This window comes from Lynx rufus, unplaced genomic scaffold, assembly GCF_022079265.1.
Source record: "Lynx rufus isolate CCGP_SWC_20201006 ecotype Redwood Valley unplaced genomic scaffold, mLynRuf1.p SCAF_7, whole genome shotgun sequence".
NCBI lineage: Eukaryota > Metazoa > Chordata > Mammalia > Carnivora > Felidae > Lynx > Lynx rufus.
The window spans coordinates 91376846-91390808 of NW_025814889.1; the positions used below are offsets into that span (position 1 = coordinate 91376846).

General features: G+C 40.0%; 1 protein-coding gene across 2 annotated transcripts in view; it reads left to right on the forward strand.

The window, feature by feature from the left end:
• Positions 1-13963, forward strand: part of IRAK3 (interleukin 1 receptor associated kinase 3) — a 70503-nt gene that overhangs the window by 25847 nt on the left and 30693 nt on the right. For both annotated transcript variants that reach the window (XR_006959922.1, XM_047067209.1), the window contains exons 6-7: positions 2007-2071; positions 8612-8726. Coding sequence is in view for 1 of the 2 variants with exons in the window: in XM_047067209.1 (XP_046923165.1) it covers positions 2007-2071; positions 8612-8726 (180 nt within the window). In the remaining variant the exon portion in view is untranslated. The remainder of the gene's footprint in view (positions 1-2006; positions 2072-8611; positions 8727-13963) is intronic.

The following is a 13963-nucleotide window of genomic DNA, read 5'->3' on the forward strand; positions in this document are numbered from 1 at the left end:
TCCCATTTGTATGTTCTCTTGGGGTTGAGCCCCACGGCCACCTCCCCAAAAGGTTCCAGCCCTCTCTCTACTTTCCTCTTCTCTCCATGGCTGCCACCAACTCACACTGGGAGTTTTTGTGAGGTTTTTGGAAGGTTTTGGGAGGTTTGGGATTATTTATTTATTTATTTATTTATTTATTATTCCAGGAGTCTGGCTTCAGAATGGAATGTCATTGCCTTTAGATCTCCTTTCCCTCCTGTCCTAGGGACAATGATCATTTCCTTGGTTGCCTCCAACCCTTCTGGTATAGTTTTGGTGACCCTCCAATGTGCAGCCACAGCACCATAGCAATACCTCCTAATACTGGTTTCTTCACGCACCTCTCCCAATGGACTAGATGATGGTTTTTAAAGATCTTATTTATCTTTGAATCCCGGAGCCTTATTACAGAGCCTGGCCCATGGAAGTTGCTCAGTAAATGTTCGTTAGGTGAATTGAATGAAGCATGTGTGTATGTCCTTTTCGTGAATTTAGTTGCTGATCTCTAGGAGTAAAAGGACAGGAAGTAACAAAGTTACCAAAGGCCTAGACACCATACAAAGTCCTAAGTGTGTGCCTGTGTGTGTGTGTGCGTGCACACACACACACACACACACACACACACCGGGGAAAGATGGGAAATTTAATGAAGCCTTAGCCATAGAGCATTTGTTTCTAAAGAAATGTGGTTTTGTAAAATTGGAACATTAACTTCATTAACCTTTCCTGGAGGGACTGAAGTGGGAAAGTGTACACGATGCCTTAGATGGGTGCGACCAGATCGCCTGGAGACCTTACAATACAGATTCTGGTTCAGCACACCTGGGCAGGGACCTGAGAGTCAGCATTTCTTACCAGCTCCCTGTGAAGCTGATGTTCCTTGTGCACAGACCCAAACTTTGAGGGTTAAGCTAGGTTAGCATGAACACAAAAACTAACCCCTTCATTTTTCAGATTAAGAAAACAGCGATCTCAGGGAGGTTAAGTGACAAAAAGTCACAAATATTGCGTGTTAGAAATAAGACTGAGACCAAATCCACCTGGCTCCCAGGACAATGGTATTTTAAAATGTAAATTCTCATAAAGTGGTCCGCGAAAATGATTTGTTAGCCTCGTTTATTGTTTCTGACTTCCTGGATTAACTTGGAAAATAGCTTCCAGAATTCCTGTTGGATTTCTCTCCCTTTCTTCCTGAGAACAGAGCTCTAAAAACCCTGCCCTGTCTTGCAATTTACAAATGATAGAAACTTACAGCTGATGGAGCCTAACAATGTACTTAACTCTTTCGTGGTGGAAGTTAGGATCTTGAGATGCAGAGACGCGCAGCGACATAAGGTTTATAAACTAAAGCCATCACGAACAATACCAGGGACAGAGTAGGTGCTCATACAATATTACTGAATTCATTAATGTATTCAATAAATATTCCTGTGTCAGGCACTGGGCTAGCTTCTGAAGATTCTTTGAAGTAAGGAGTTACGTTTTTCAATTTCTTAGTAAGTCCACCATTTCAACATTAATACAAAGGTAAACCTGAATCGACATATCCAAATGACCCAAATCATAAATACCGAATTGGTGAAATCCCCTTCTAACCAGAATACAGCTATCACAAACTGGATCCTTTGTGAGACCAAGTAGGGGATTTCTGTCATGGGATTTTCTTTGAATACATATAATATTTTTAAATGTATGTAAATGTGTACAAAATATGGTAAAAGGGTTCGAATATAAAATATGGCAACATAATACAGTGCACGAAAAACTTCTAACTCAAGAGCAGTGGTTAGAAATCTGTTTGGGAGTTAATGGGTTTTTGAAAATCTGATGAAACCTAAGGATCCTCTCCCCGGTAAAAGAATTATATGCATTTACATCAAAAAGGTCAGCTGGTTTCAGGAAGACTGTAGACCCTGGTTTACAAATCCCAGAAACAGAGATCCTTTCCTTAATTTTGTTTTCTTATTTTTCTCCATGATATTTAGGAGAAAAAAATGCTATGTAAGAAACAATGGAAGCAGTTTTTATCTGAGCTTGAAGTTTTACTACTGTGAGTATATTTGGTCTGGAATTTCTGCCTCTGTGCCTGGCTTTCATCTTTGTGCATCTTTGATTCTATAACACAGTGCTTGGCATGGTGGGCATGTAATAAAGGTGGGTTGGATATTAGGACTTTGGGTAAATTTTTGACATCTGCTTTAGTATATTCTTCAGAACACATTTTAAAATAGACCATTCACATAATTCACTTGAACGTATTTTAACAAGGAACTGTCACAAGGAAGTGGATTAAATCATGTGTGACTAACATGGCTGAATGTAAAGTAACTCCTCGAACGTTAGAATTGTGTCTATTCTACCATTCCCCCCTTCCTTAGAGACACTTTAGTCAAGAAACTTTTGTCAGTATAACCGTCTTCGGGAAGCGCGTTTAGACAGAGAAATCAAGTGCTTTTGATGTGCATATTGTTTTCTGGGATTTCATTCATGAGCCCAGGAGTCCTCAGAGACAAGCTAAAATGACTTCATTTTCATATATATTCATAACTGCAGCTGTGCGGCTGTCCAGCCGGCTCATCGGAGGTCCTTAACCCTACAGACTTCACTCGGCACCCTTTGTGAAAAGAAATGTTCTTTTCAGATGTTTTCTAAACCAATATGTGAAATGGTGGTAGAAGAGGAGTCATTGTGCTAAATCCTGCTTTTGTACCCTGGGCCAGCAATCAAAACATGAGAGTTCTAATCAGAAAAACTTAACGCATACCATTTAGTCAACAAGAAACTAAAGCCAGCATTGTAATCGTAGATTTCTACATGTAAGCTGTATTTATTTGTAATGAACAAGTAACAAATTGAAATCTTTCAGAATTCCAAAAGTGCCAAAGGGTAAACCAAGAAAAGGAGTTTTCCACTATTGTCTTTAACCACCCAGCTGAATGTCCCCAAGGCAGCAGTCATCAGTTTTTTGTAGATCTTCCCAGAGATCTAAAATATGGCAACATAATACAGTGCACGAGAAACTTCTAACTCAAGAGCAGTGGTTAGAAATCTGTTTGGGAGTTAATGGGTTTTTGAAAATCTGATGGAAGCTTAAGATCCTCTTCCTGGAAAAAGGTTTATATGCATTTACATCAAGTAAGTATGTATGTATTTTTTCTCTCTCTTTTTTTTTTTTTTTGAAGTTTATTTCTTTTGAGAGAGAGCGAGCGTGGGAGCACATGCATGTGCGTGTGCAGGAGCAGGGGAGGGGCAGAGAGAGAGAATTCCAAGAAGGCTCTGCACTGTCAGTACAGAGCCCAGTGCAAGGCTCAAACCGTGAGATATGACCTGAGCCAAAATCAAGACTCGGACATTTAACTGACTGAGTTGCCCAGGTGCCCCTGTACTTTGTTTTCTTATTTTCCCATCAGAGGTAGCATGAATATACTGTTCACGTTGCTTGTTTTAGTATTCCGTTGTGTTCCTGTACTGTAATTTGAATAACCATTCTTATATTAACAGAGTTTTAGATTTTTTTCTAATCTTTTAATGTTAGAAAATAATGCTGCAGGGGCGCCTGGGTGGCTCAGTCAGTTAATTAAGTATCTGACTTCGGCTCAGGTCACGATCTCACGGTTCATGAGTTCGAGCCCCACGTCGGGCTCTGTGCTAACCGCTCAGAGCGTGGAGCCTGCTTCAAATTCTGTGTCTCCCTCTCTCTCTGCCCCTCCCCTGCTAGCGCTCTGACTCTGTCTCTGTCTTCTCTCAAAAATAAATAAACATTAAAAAAAAAGAAAAGAATGCTGCAACATGAAAAGCTTATTTTTTTAAATTTATTTTTTAAATATTTAATTTATTTTTTAAGGCTCCACACCCAATGTGGGGCATCAGACTCCAAGATCAAGAGTCACATGTTCTACTGACTAAGCCAGCCAGGCGCCCCAGAAAAGCTTGTATATATGTTATTTTGTAACTGTTTGAGTAGATCTAAGTTCCCATAAATAAAATTACAGGGTCAAATGGTTACATGCATTACGTAATACCAAATTGTCCTACAAAAGAAGTTATAAAAATTTATACCTACACTAGGCATATATGAGTGCCTCATTCACCATATTTTTGCCAACATAGTATTTTTTTTAATGTTAATTTTTGAGAGAGAGGGTGAGTGGGGAAGGGGCAGAGAGAGAAGGAGACACAGGGTCTGAAGCAGGCCCTGCACTGACTGCAGAGAGCCCGATGTGAGGCTCAAACCCGCAAACCGCAAGATCATGATCTGAGCCTAAGTTGGACACTCAACTCGCTGAGCCACCCAGGCGCCCTACAAACCGTTTATTCTTAACTTTTAATTTTTGCCAATGTGCTAGGTGAAAATGGTTTCTTAATGTGCTTTAAATTTCTTTTTTTTTTTATTATGAGTGAATCTTTTCACATGTTAAGAGACATATTTCCTTTTCTGTGAAATACCTGATGCTATTCTTTGCCCATTGTTTTAAAAGTTAGGCTGTTATTTTTCTTAATGACTTGTAGAAGCATTTTATATATTAGAGAAAATTAGCCTTAGTCTTATGTTATGAAATACAAATTTTTTACCAGATTGACATTTGTCTTTGCCTATTCTAGTCTTTGCTATGTGGAAATGGTTTTAATGTAGTTGAATTTAATCTGTTCTTTCTTTTATGGATTCTGGGTTTTATATCACAGTTTCTAAGACCTTCCGCAGTGAAAGGTTATCAAATAATTCTACCATGGTTTTGCCAAGTACTTTTATGATTTCATTTTTTACATTTATATCTCTTAGCCATTTGGATTTATTCTGGTGAGGTGTTTATATATGACTCTTAAGAGAATCAACAGCTCCATGATGTTGAATATTCTTGGTGTGATATTTTTATTATTTATACTGCTAATACTTATTTAGTTTTAGGCTTAATACCAAATACACTACACGTATTAATTCTGCAGTCCTCACAACAATCCTGTGAGGTAAATACTGCCATTATCCCCATCGTACAGATGGGGAAACTGAGGTAGATCCTACCTTTTGGAGAAGGCCCAACTCATTTCCTAAATCGTTTTCAATCTCCTCCTTCTCAGATATTTATTAATGAAGAAATCAGAGGTAGCCCTCTCCTCTCAGAACATGCTGGCTGAAGTGGGATTAGGAGGGACGCACATAAGTAAACAGGCAATTTCAGTAAGCTAAGTGGTAGGATGGGCAAGTACAGAGCACTGAGGGTGCAGAAAATGGTTGCCCGGGGCGGGGGGAGGGGGGGCAGCAGTATAGCCTTCTCGGAAAAAGTAACATCTAGGCTGAGACCTGAGGGTGAGGTTTTTAAGTTCAATAGTAAGGAAGTGTGTAACCCCGTCCCTTAAACAGAATTGTGAAGTCCTTGGGACGTGGCTTCTGATTCCTTTTTTCCCTCCTTTCCCAAGAGGAGGGAAGGGATCTAACAATTTTTCAGGACCTAACACCTGGCTAAACAGTTAACTTTTCGTTTAATTTTCATGAGGACCTTGGGAAGTGACATTTTAATTATTGTGTAAAGTTGAAGAATATTAGTCTGCTGGGGCTTCTGTCACAAAAGAGACAGGGTGACTTACACAAAAGAAATTTATTTCTCACAGTTCTGGAGGCTGAGAAATCCAAGATCAAGGCAGATTTGGTTCTTGATGAGGGCGCTCTTCCTCGCATGTAGACAACTGCCTTCTAATTCTGTCCTGACATGGTGGAGAGGGAGGGAGCTGACTCTCCAGTGTTTCTTCTAATAAGGGCACTCATCCCATCATCCCATCATGAGGGATCCAACCCTAACCCCGACTACCTCCCGCAAGCCTCATCTCCAAGCACCTTTACATTGGAAGTTAGGGCTTTAACAGGTGAACTGGGTCAGGGGGTAGCGAGTGGAGGGAGAGACACAATTCAGACCATAGCAAAGAAAGAGTCTCACAGAGATTAAATGACTTGCCCAAGTTCACACAGCTGATAAAAAGAAGACCAGAGATTCAAACCCAGGTTTGTCTGTCATTCAAGTCTGTCCAGTCTACCACATGGTGGTGCCTCACATTGTGTTTATCTGACACTCACAAATGCTGATTGAATTGATTTTCAAGGTGTTGTATCAGGGGCACCTGGGTGGCTCAGTTGGTTAAGCATCTGACTTTGGCTCAGGTCATGATCTCACTGGTCCCGAGTTTGAGTCCCGTGTTGGGTCTGTGCTGACAGCTCAGAGCCTAGAGCTTGTTTCAGATTCTGTGTGTGTGTTCCCCCCCCCCCCCCAATACATAAACATTTAAAAAAAGGTATTGTATCTGCTGACCTTCAGACCTATATAATCTAAAATCCCACTGACTTAAAAATTTGTAGCGAAAGGTGGATGAGAAGGGTCTATAGATGTAAAACCAGCAGTGTTTATGGCTGTGCCATGTTCCATACCTCACAAACTTATACAGTGTCCATTTTACTGCTAGATTGGCAATATCTAATAATAAGCAAATGGTCATTTCTGCCCTGTGAGCGAGAGAGCAGAGAACCAGGGCCATGACTGTGTCTGTACAAGGTCTGCTAGCTGCTTTCCAAAAGATTTTTTATCTCTTTAAATTATTTTAAGGTTACCAGGTAGTGGTATAGATGAGTTTTTTAGGCAGCCAAATACACCAGCTCCGTTCCTTTTCAGTCCATTGTGTTGCATTTTATAGATATGGTCTGAATTGTAATAGGGGTAGGGATCTTGTACACACACATACACACAAAACTTCCTTCTTTATGATAGGAGGAATAAAAGAAATCTGAAGCCATGTGTGAGTGTGTGTGTGTGTGTGTGTGTGTGTGTGTGTGTGTGTGTGTGTTTTATAGGAAGGTTTTGCTATTGAAGAAACTAAATAAGAGGCCTTTGTAAATAGAATCTTACAAAAAAACCAACCTTATTTTAATATCCCCAAGCATGCCTAGAACATAGTAGGTAGTCAATAAATAATTGAACTGAGATCACAGGTGAATTTCACATTTTATGTTTCATGTTTGTTACCTGAGTTCCATTGGTTTTCACAGTGATGATACAGGCATTCAAGAAACAGGGTTTTAAAGGAAAAGAGGCTGAAAATGTAGGCTACACTGACATAGAACTCTGTCATTTAAAATCTTTTTTTTAATGTTTATTGTTGAGAGAGAGAGAGAGACAGAGTGCAAGTGGGGGAAGAGCCGAGAGACAGGAAGACACAGAATCTGAAGCAGGCTCCAGGCTCTGAGCTGTCAGCACAGAGCCTGACATGGGGCTCGAACCCGTGACCCGAAATGAAGTCGGATGCTTAAACAACAGAGCCACCCAGGCACCCCAGAACTCTGTCATTTAAAAATCAGTGATATATTTGGGGCACCTGGCTGGCCCAGTTGGTGGAGTGTGTGACTCTTGATCTTGGGATTGTGAGTTCAAGCCCCACGTTTAATGTAGAGATTACTTAAAAATAATATCGTTAGGGGCTCCTGGATGGCTCAATCTGTTGGGCGTCTGACTCTTGATTGCGGCTCAGGTCATTCATGATCTCAAGGTAAGTGGGGTGGAGCCACATGGTGGGCTCTGTGCTGACAGTGCAGAGCCTGCTTGGGACACTCCCTCCCTCTCTCTCTGCCCCTCCTCCACTCATGTGTGCACACTCTCTCTCTCAAAATGGATAAACATTTTAAGAAATCTTCAATAATAAATAAATACATGCATACAATAAAAATCAGTGATATGTTCTTCAACATCAGACTTTACTAACCACATGGATTTTAGGTAACTATAAAGCTTTATGAAGATCCTGGATGTCGTCTCTAGTCGTGTGACTGGTGCCTAGCACAGAATCTGACATAGTAATACTCACTAAATGAACGAACTAAATGAATGAAAAATAGTCTCCTGTACTCTTCTATTTTGGTGATTTAGACAGTATACTTCAAGCAATGAAATGAATAGTTTCAGTTGTATTATCTTTATTTAATAAATAAGTTACATCGGCTTTCATATTGATAAACATAGTTTATTATATTAGAGAGTATTGCCTATTTCTTGTAAAGTTCCCAAGACTTCCAAATCTTAAGAAATCGTCACTTTCTTTTTTTTTTTTAATTTTTTTTTTCAGCGTTTATTTTTATTTTTGGGACAGAGAGAGACAGAGCATGAATGGGGGAGGGGCAGAGAGAGAGGGAGACACAGAATCGGAAACAGGCTCCAGGCTCTGAGCCATCAGCCCAGAGCCTGATGCGGGGCTCGAACTCACGGACCGCGAGATCGTGACCTGGCTGAAGTCGGACGCTTAACCGACTGCGCCACCCAGGCGCCCCAAAATCGTCACTTTCTTAAATTTTCTCTTATAGTTGGATATTTTATTTATAGTTGCATGATCACAACCAATCAGAGAATGGCTAGTATTTGTCAGAACTCTTTAGACCAATTTGGAAAACAGATCTGTGTCATGTCATGTGTCCAGTGAGATTACTTTTCCCTTGGCCAAATTTATATTTTGCCTTAGACCTATTCCCCATTCCCACCTTATCACCCCCAAACCATAGCACTGTTCATTTCCTATTTGAATGAACAATTTGATGGATTTAAAAATCTTTTGTTTCAAGGTTCCATCATCCAAACATACTGGAGTTGACTGCGTATTTTACAGAGAGTGAGAAGTTCTGCCTTGTTTATCCATATATGAGAAATGGATCACTTTTTGACAGATTGCAGTGTGTAGTAAGTCGGACCTATTGCTCTCCCCAACTCTCTGACCCCCTGAAACCCTGAGGGAGCTGCTGAAATCTCCTGAGATCCAGGAGCCAACATGTGTTCACAGGAGGGGATAGCCAACAATGGGTTTCCCAAGGAAGTAGAGGACTTTTCCATGAATTAATACTTTACTCTTAAAAACAACTGCATAAATACCTGAGTTATTGTGTGTTGTGCAACATGGTGGCCAAAAGATTTGCTGGATCCTTACTTCTTATTGATTCCATATCTTCAATGAGTTTACATTAACTACTCTTGTTTCTTTTTTTTTTTTTCTTTTTTTTTTTTTTATATGAAGTTTATTGACAAATTGGTTTCCATACAACACCCAGTGCTCATCCCAAAAGGTGCCCTCCTCAATACCCATCACCCACCCTCCCCTCCCTCCCACCCCCCCATCAACCCTCAGTTTGTTCTCAGTTTTTAAGAGTCTCTTATGCTTTGGCTCTCTTCCACTCTAACCTCTTTTTTTTCTTTTTCCCTTCCCCTCCCCCATCCATGAGTTTCTGTTAAGTTTCTCAGGATCCACATAAGAGTGAAACCATATGGTATCTGTCTTTCTCTGTATGGCTTATTTCACTTAGCATAACACTCTCCAGTTCCATCCACGTTGCTACAAAAGGCCATATTTCATTTTTTCTCATTGCCACATAGTATTCCATTGTGTATATAAACCACAATTTCTTTATCCATTCATCAGTTGATGGACATTTAGGCTCTTTCCATAATTTGGCTATTGTTGAGAGTGCTGCTATGAACATTGGGGTACAAGTGCCCCTATGCATCAGTACTCCTGTATCCCTTGGGTAGATTCCTAGCAGTGCTATTGCTGGGTCATAGGGTAGGTCTATTTTTAATTTTCTGAGGAACCTCCACACTGCTTTCCAGAGCGGCTGCACCAATTTGCATTCCCACCAACAGTGCAAGAGGGTTCCCGTTTCTCCACATCCTCTCCAGCATCTATAGTCTCCTGATTTGTTCATTTTGGCCACTCTGACTGGCGTGAGGTGATACCTGAGTGTGGTTTTGATTTGTATTTCCCTGATAAGGAGCGACGCTGAACATCTTTTCATGTGCCTGTTGGCCATCTGGATGTCTTCTTTAGAGAAGTGTCTATTCATGTTTTCTGTCCATTTCTTCACTGGGTTATTTGTTTTTCGGGTGTGGAGTTTGGTGAGCTCTTTATAGATTTTAGATACTAGCCCTTTGTCCGATATGTCATTTGCAAATATCTTTTCCCATTCCGTTGGTTGCCTTTTAGTTTTGTTGGTTGTTTCCTTGGCTGTGCAGAAGCTTTTTATCTTCATAAGATCCCAGTAATTCACTTTTGCTTTTAATTCCCTTGCCTTTGGGGATGTGTCGAGTAAGAGATTGCTACGGCTGAGGTCAGAGAGGTCTTTTCCTGCTTTCTCCTCTAAGGTTCTGATGGTTTCCTGTCTCACATTTAGGTCCTTTATCCATTTTGAGTTTATTTTTGTAAATGGTGTGAGAAAGTGATCTAGTTTCAACCTTCTGCATGTTGCTGTCCAGTTCTCCCAGCACCATTTGTTAAAGAGGCTGTCTTTTTTCCATTGGATGTTCTTTCCTGCTTTGTCAAAGATGAGTTGGCCATATGTTTGTGGGTCTAGTTCTGGGGTTTCTATTCTATTCCATTGGTCTGTGTGTCTGTTTTTGTGCCAATACCATGCTGTCTTGATGATGACAGCTTTGCAGTAGAGGCTGAAGTCTGGGATTGTGATGCCTCCTGCTTTGGTCTTCTTCTTCAAAATTCCTTTGGCTATTCGGGGCCTTTTGTGGTTCCATATGAATTTTAGGATTGCTTGTTCTAGTTTCGAGAAGAATGCTGGTGCAATTTTGATTGGGATTGCATTGAATGTGTAGATAGCTTTGGGTAGTATTGACATTTTGACAATATTTATTTTTCCAATCCATGAGCAGGGAATGTCTTTCCATTTCTTTAAATCTTCTTCAATTACCTTCATAAGCTTTCTATAGTTTTCAGCATACAGATCCTTTACATCTTTGGTTAGATTTATTCCTAGGTATTTTATGCTTCTTGGTGCAATTGTGAATGGGATCAGTTTCTTTATTTGTCTTTCTGTTGCTTCATTGTTAGTGTATAAGAATGCAACTGATTTCTGTACATTGATTTTGTATCCTGCAACTTTGCTGAATTCATGTATCAGTTCTAGCAGACTTTTGGTGGAGTCTATCGGATTTTCCATGTATAATATCATGTCATCTGCAAAAAGCGAAAGCTTGACTTCATCTTTGCCAATTTGGATGCCTTTGATTTCCTTTTGTTGTCTGATTGCTGATGCTAGAACTTCCAGCACTATGTTGAACAACAACGGTGAGAGTGGGCATCCCTGTCGTGTTCCTGATCTCAGGGAAAAAGCTCTCAGTTTTTCCCCGTTGAGGATGATGTTAGCTGTGGGCTTTTCATAAATGGCTTTTATGATCTTTAAGTATGTTCCTTCTATCCCGACTTTCTCAAGGGTTTTTATTAAGAAAGGGTGCTGGATTTTGTCAAAGGCCTTTTCTGCATCGATTGACAGGATCATATGGTTCTTCTCTTTTTTTTTGTTAATGTGATGTATCACGTTGATTGATTTGCGAATGTTGAACCAGCCCTGCATCCCAGGAATGAATCCCACTTGATCATGGTGAATAATTCTTTTTATATGCTGTTGAATTCGATTTGCTAGTATCTTATTGAGAATTTTGGCATCCATATTCATCAGGGATATTGGCCTGTAGTTCTCTTTTTTTACTGGGTCTCTGTCTGGTTTAGGAATCAAAGTAATACTGGCTTCATAGAATGAGTCTGGAAGTTTTCCTTCCCTTTCTATTTCTTGGAATAGCTTGAGAAGGATAGGTATTATCTCTGCTTTAAACGTCTGGTAGAACTCCCCTGGGAAGCCATCTGGTCCTGGACTCTTATTTGTTGGGAGATTTTTGATAACCGATTCAATTTCTTCGCTGGTTATGGGTCTGTTCAAGCTTTCTATTTCCTCCTGATTGAGTTTTGGAAGAGTGTGGGTGTTCAGGAATTTGTCCATTTCTTCCAGGTTGTCCAATTGGTTGGCATATAATTTTTCATAGTATTCCCTGATAATTGTTTGTATCTCTGACGGATTGGTTGTAATAATTCCATTTTCATTCATGATTTTATCTATTTGGGTCATCTCCCTTTTCTTTTTGAGAAGCCTGGCTAGAGGCTTGTCAATTTTGTTTATTTTTTCAAAAAACCAACTCTTGGTTTCGTTGATCTGCTCTACAGTTTTTTTAGATTCTATATTGTTTATTTCTGCTCTGATCTTTATTATTTCTCTTCTTCTGCTGGGTTTAGGCTGCCTTTGCTGTTCTGCTTCTATTTCCTTTAGGTGTGCTGTTAGATTTTGTATTTGGGATTTTTCTTGTTTCTTGAGATAGGCCTGGATTGCAATGTATTTTCCTCTCAGGACTGCCTTCGCTGCGTCCCAAAGCGTTTGGATTGTTGTATTTTCATTTTCGTTTGTTTCCATATATTTTTTGATTTCTTCTCTAATTGCCTGGTTGACCCACTCATTCGTTAGTAGGGTGTTCTTTAACCTCCATGCTTTTGGAGGTTTTCCAGACTTTTTCCTGTGGTTGATTTCAAGCTTCATAGCATTGTGGTCTGAAAGTATGCATGGTATAATTTCAATTCTTGTAAACTTATGAAGGGCTGTTTTGTGACCCAGTATATGATCTATCTTGGAGAATGTTCCATGTGCACTCGAGAAGAAAGTATATTCTGTTGCTTTGGGATGCAGAGTTCTAAATATATCTGTCAAGTCCATCTGATCCAGTGTCTCATTCAGGGCCCTTGTTTCTTTATTGACCGTGTGTCTAGATGATCTATCCATTTCTGTAAGTGGGGTGTTAAAGTCCCCAGCAATTACCACATTCTTATCAATAAGGTTGCTTCTGTTTATGAGTAATTGTTTTATATATTTGGGGGCTCCGGTATTCGGCGCATAGACATTTATAATTGTTAGCTCTTCCTGATGGGTAGACCCTGTAACTATTATATAATGTCCTTCTTCATCTCTTGTTACAGTCTTTAATTTAAAGTCTAGTTTGTCTGATATAAGTATGGCTACTCCAGCTTTCTTCTGGCTTCCAGTAGCATGATAAATAGTTCTCCATCCCCTCACTCTGAATCTAAAGGTGTCCTCAGGTCTAAAATGAGTCTCTTGTAGACAGCAAATAGATGGGTCTTGTTTTTTTATCCATTCTGATACCCTATGTCTTTTGGTTGGCGCATTTAATCCATTTACATTCAGTGTTATTATAGAAAGATACAGGTTTAGAGTCATTGTGATGTCTGTATGATTTATGCTTGTAGTGATGTCTCTGGTACTTTGTCTCACAGGGTCCCCCTTAGGATCTCTTGTAGGGCTGGTTTAGTGGTGACAAATTCCTTCAGTTTTTGTTTGTTTGGGAAGACCTTTATCTCTCCTTCTATTCTAAATGACAGACTTGCTGGATAAAGGATTCTCGGCTGCATATTTTTGCTGTCTAGCACCCTGAAAATCTCGTGCCAATTCTTTCTGGCCTGCCAAGTTTCAAAAGAGAGATCAGTCACGAGTCTTATAGGTCTCCCTTTATATGTGAGGGCACGTTTACCCCTTGCTGCTTTCAGAATTTTCTCTTTATCCTTGTATTTTGCCAGTTTCACTATGATATGTCGTGCAGAAGATCGATTCAAGTTACGTCTGAAGGGAGTTCTCTGTGCCTCTTGGATTTCAATGCCTTTTTCCTTCCCCAGTTCAGGGAAGTTCTCAGCTATTATTTCTTCAAGTACCCCTTCAGCACCTTTCCCTCTCTCTTCCTCCTCTGGGATACCAATTATGCGTATATTATTTCTTTTTAGTGTATCACTTAGTTCTCTAATTTTCCCCTCATACTCCTGGATTTTTTTATCTCTCTTTTTCTCAGCTTCCTCTTTTTCCATAACTTTATCTTCTAGTTCACCTATTCTCTCCTCTGCCTCTTCCATCCGAGCCGTGGTGGTTTGCATTTTGTTTTCCATTTCCTTTAAAGCGTTTTTCAGCTCCTCGTGACTGTTCCTTAGTCCCCTGATGTCTGTAGCAAGAGATTCTCTGCTGTCCTGTATGCTGTTTTCCAGCCCAGCGATTAATTTTATGACTATTATTCTAAATTCACTTTCTGTTATA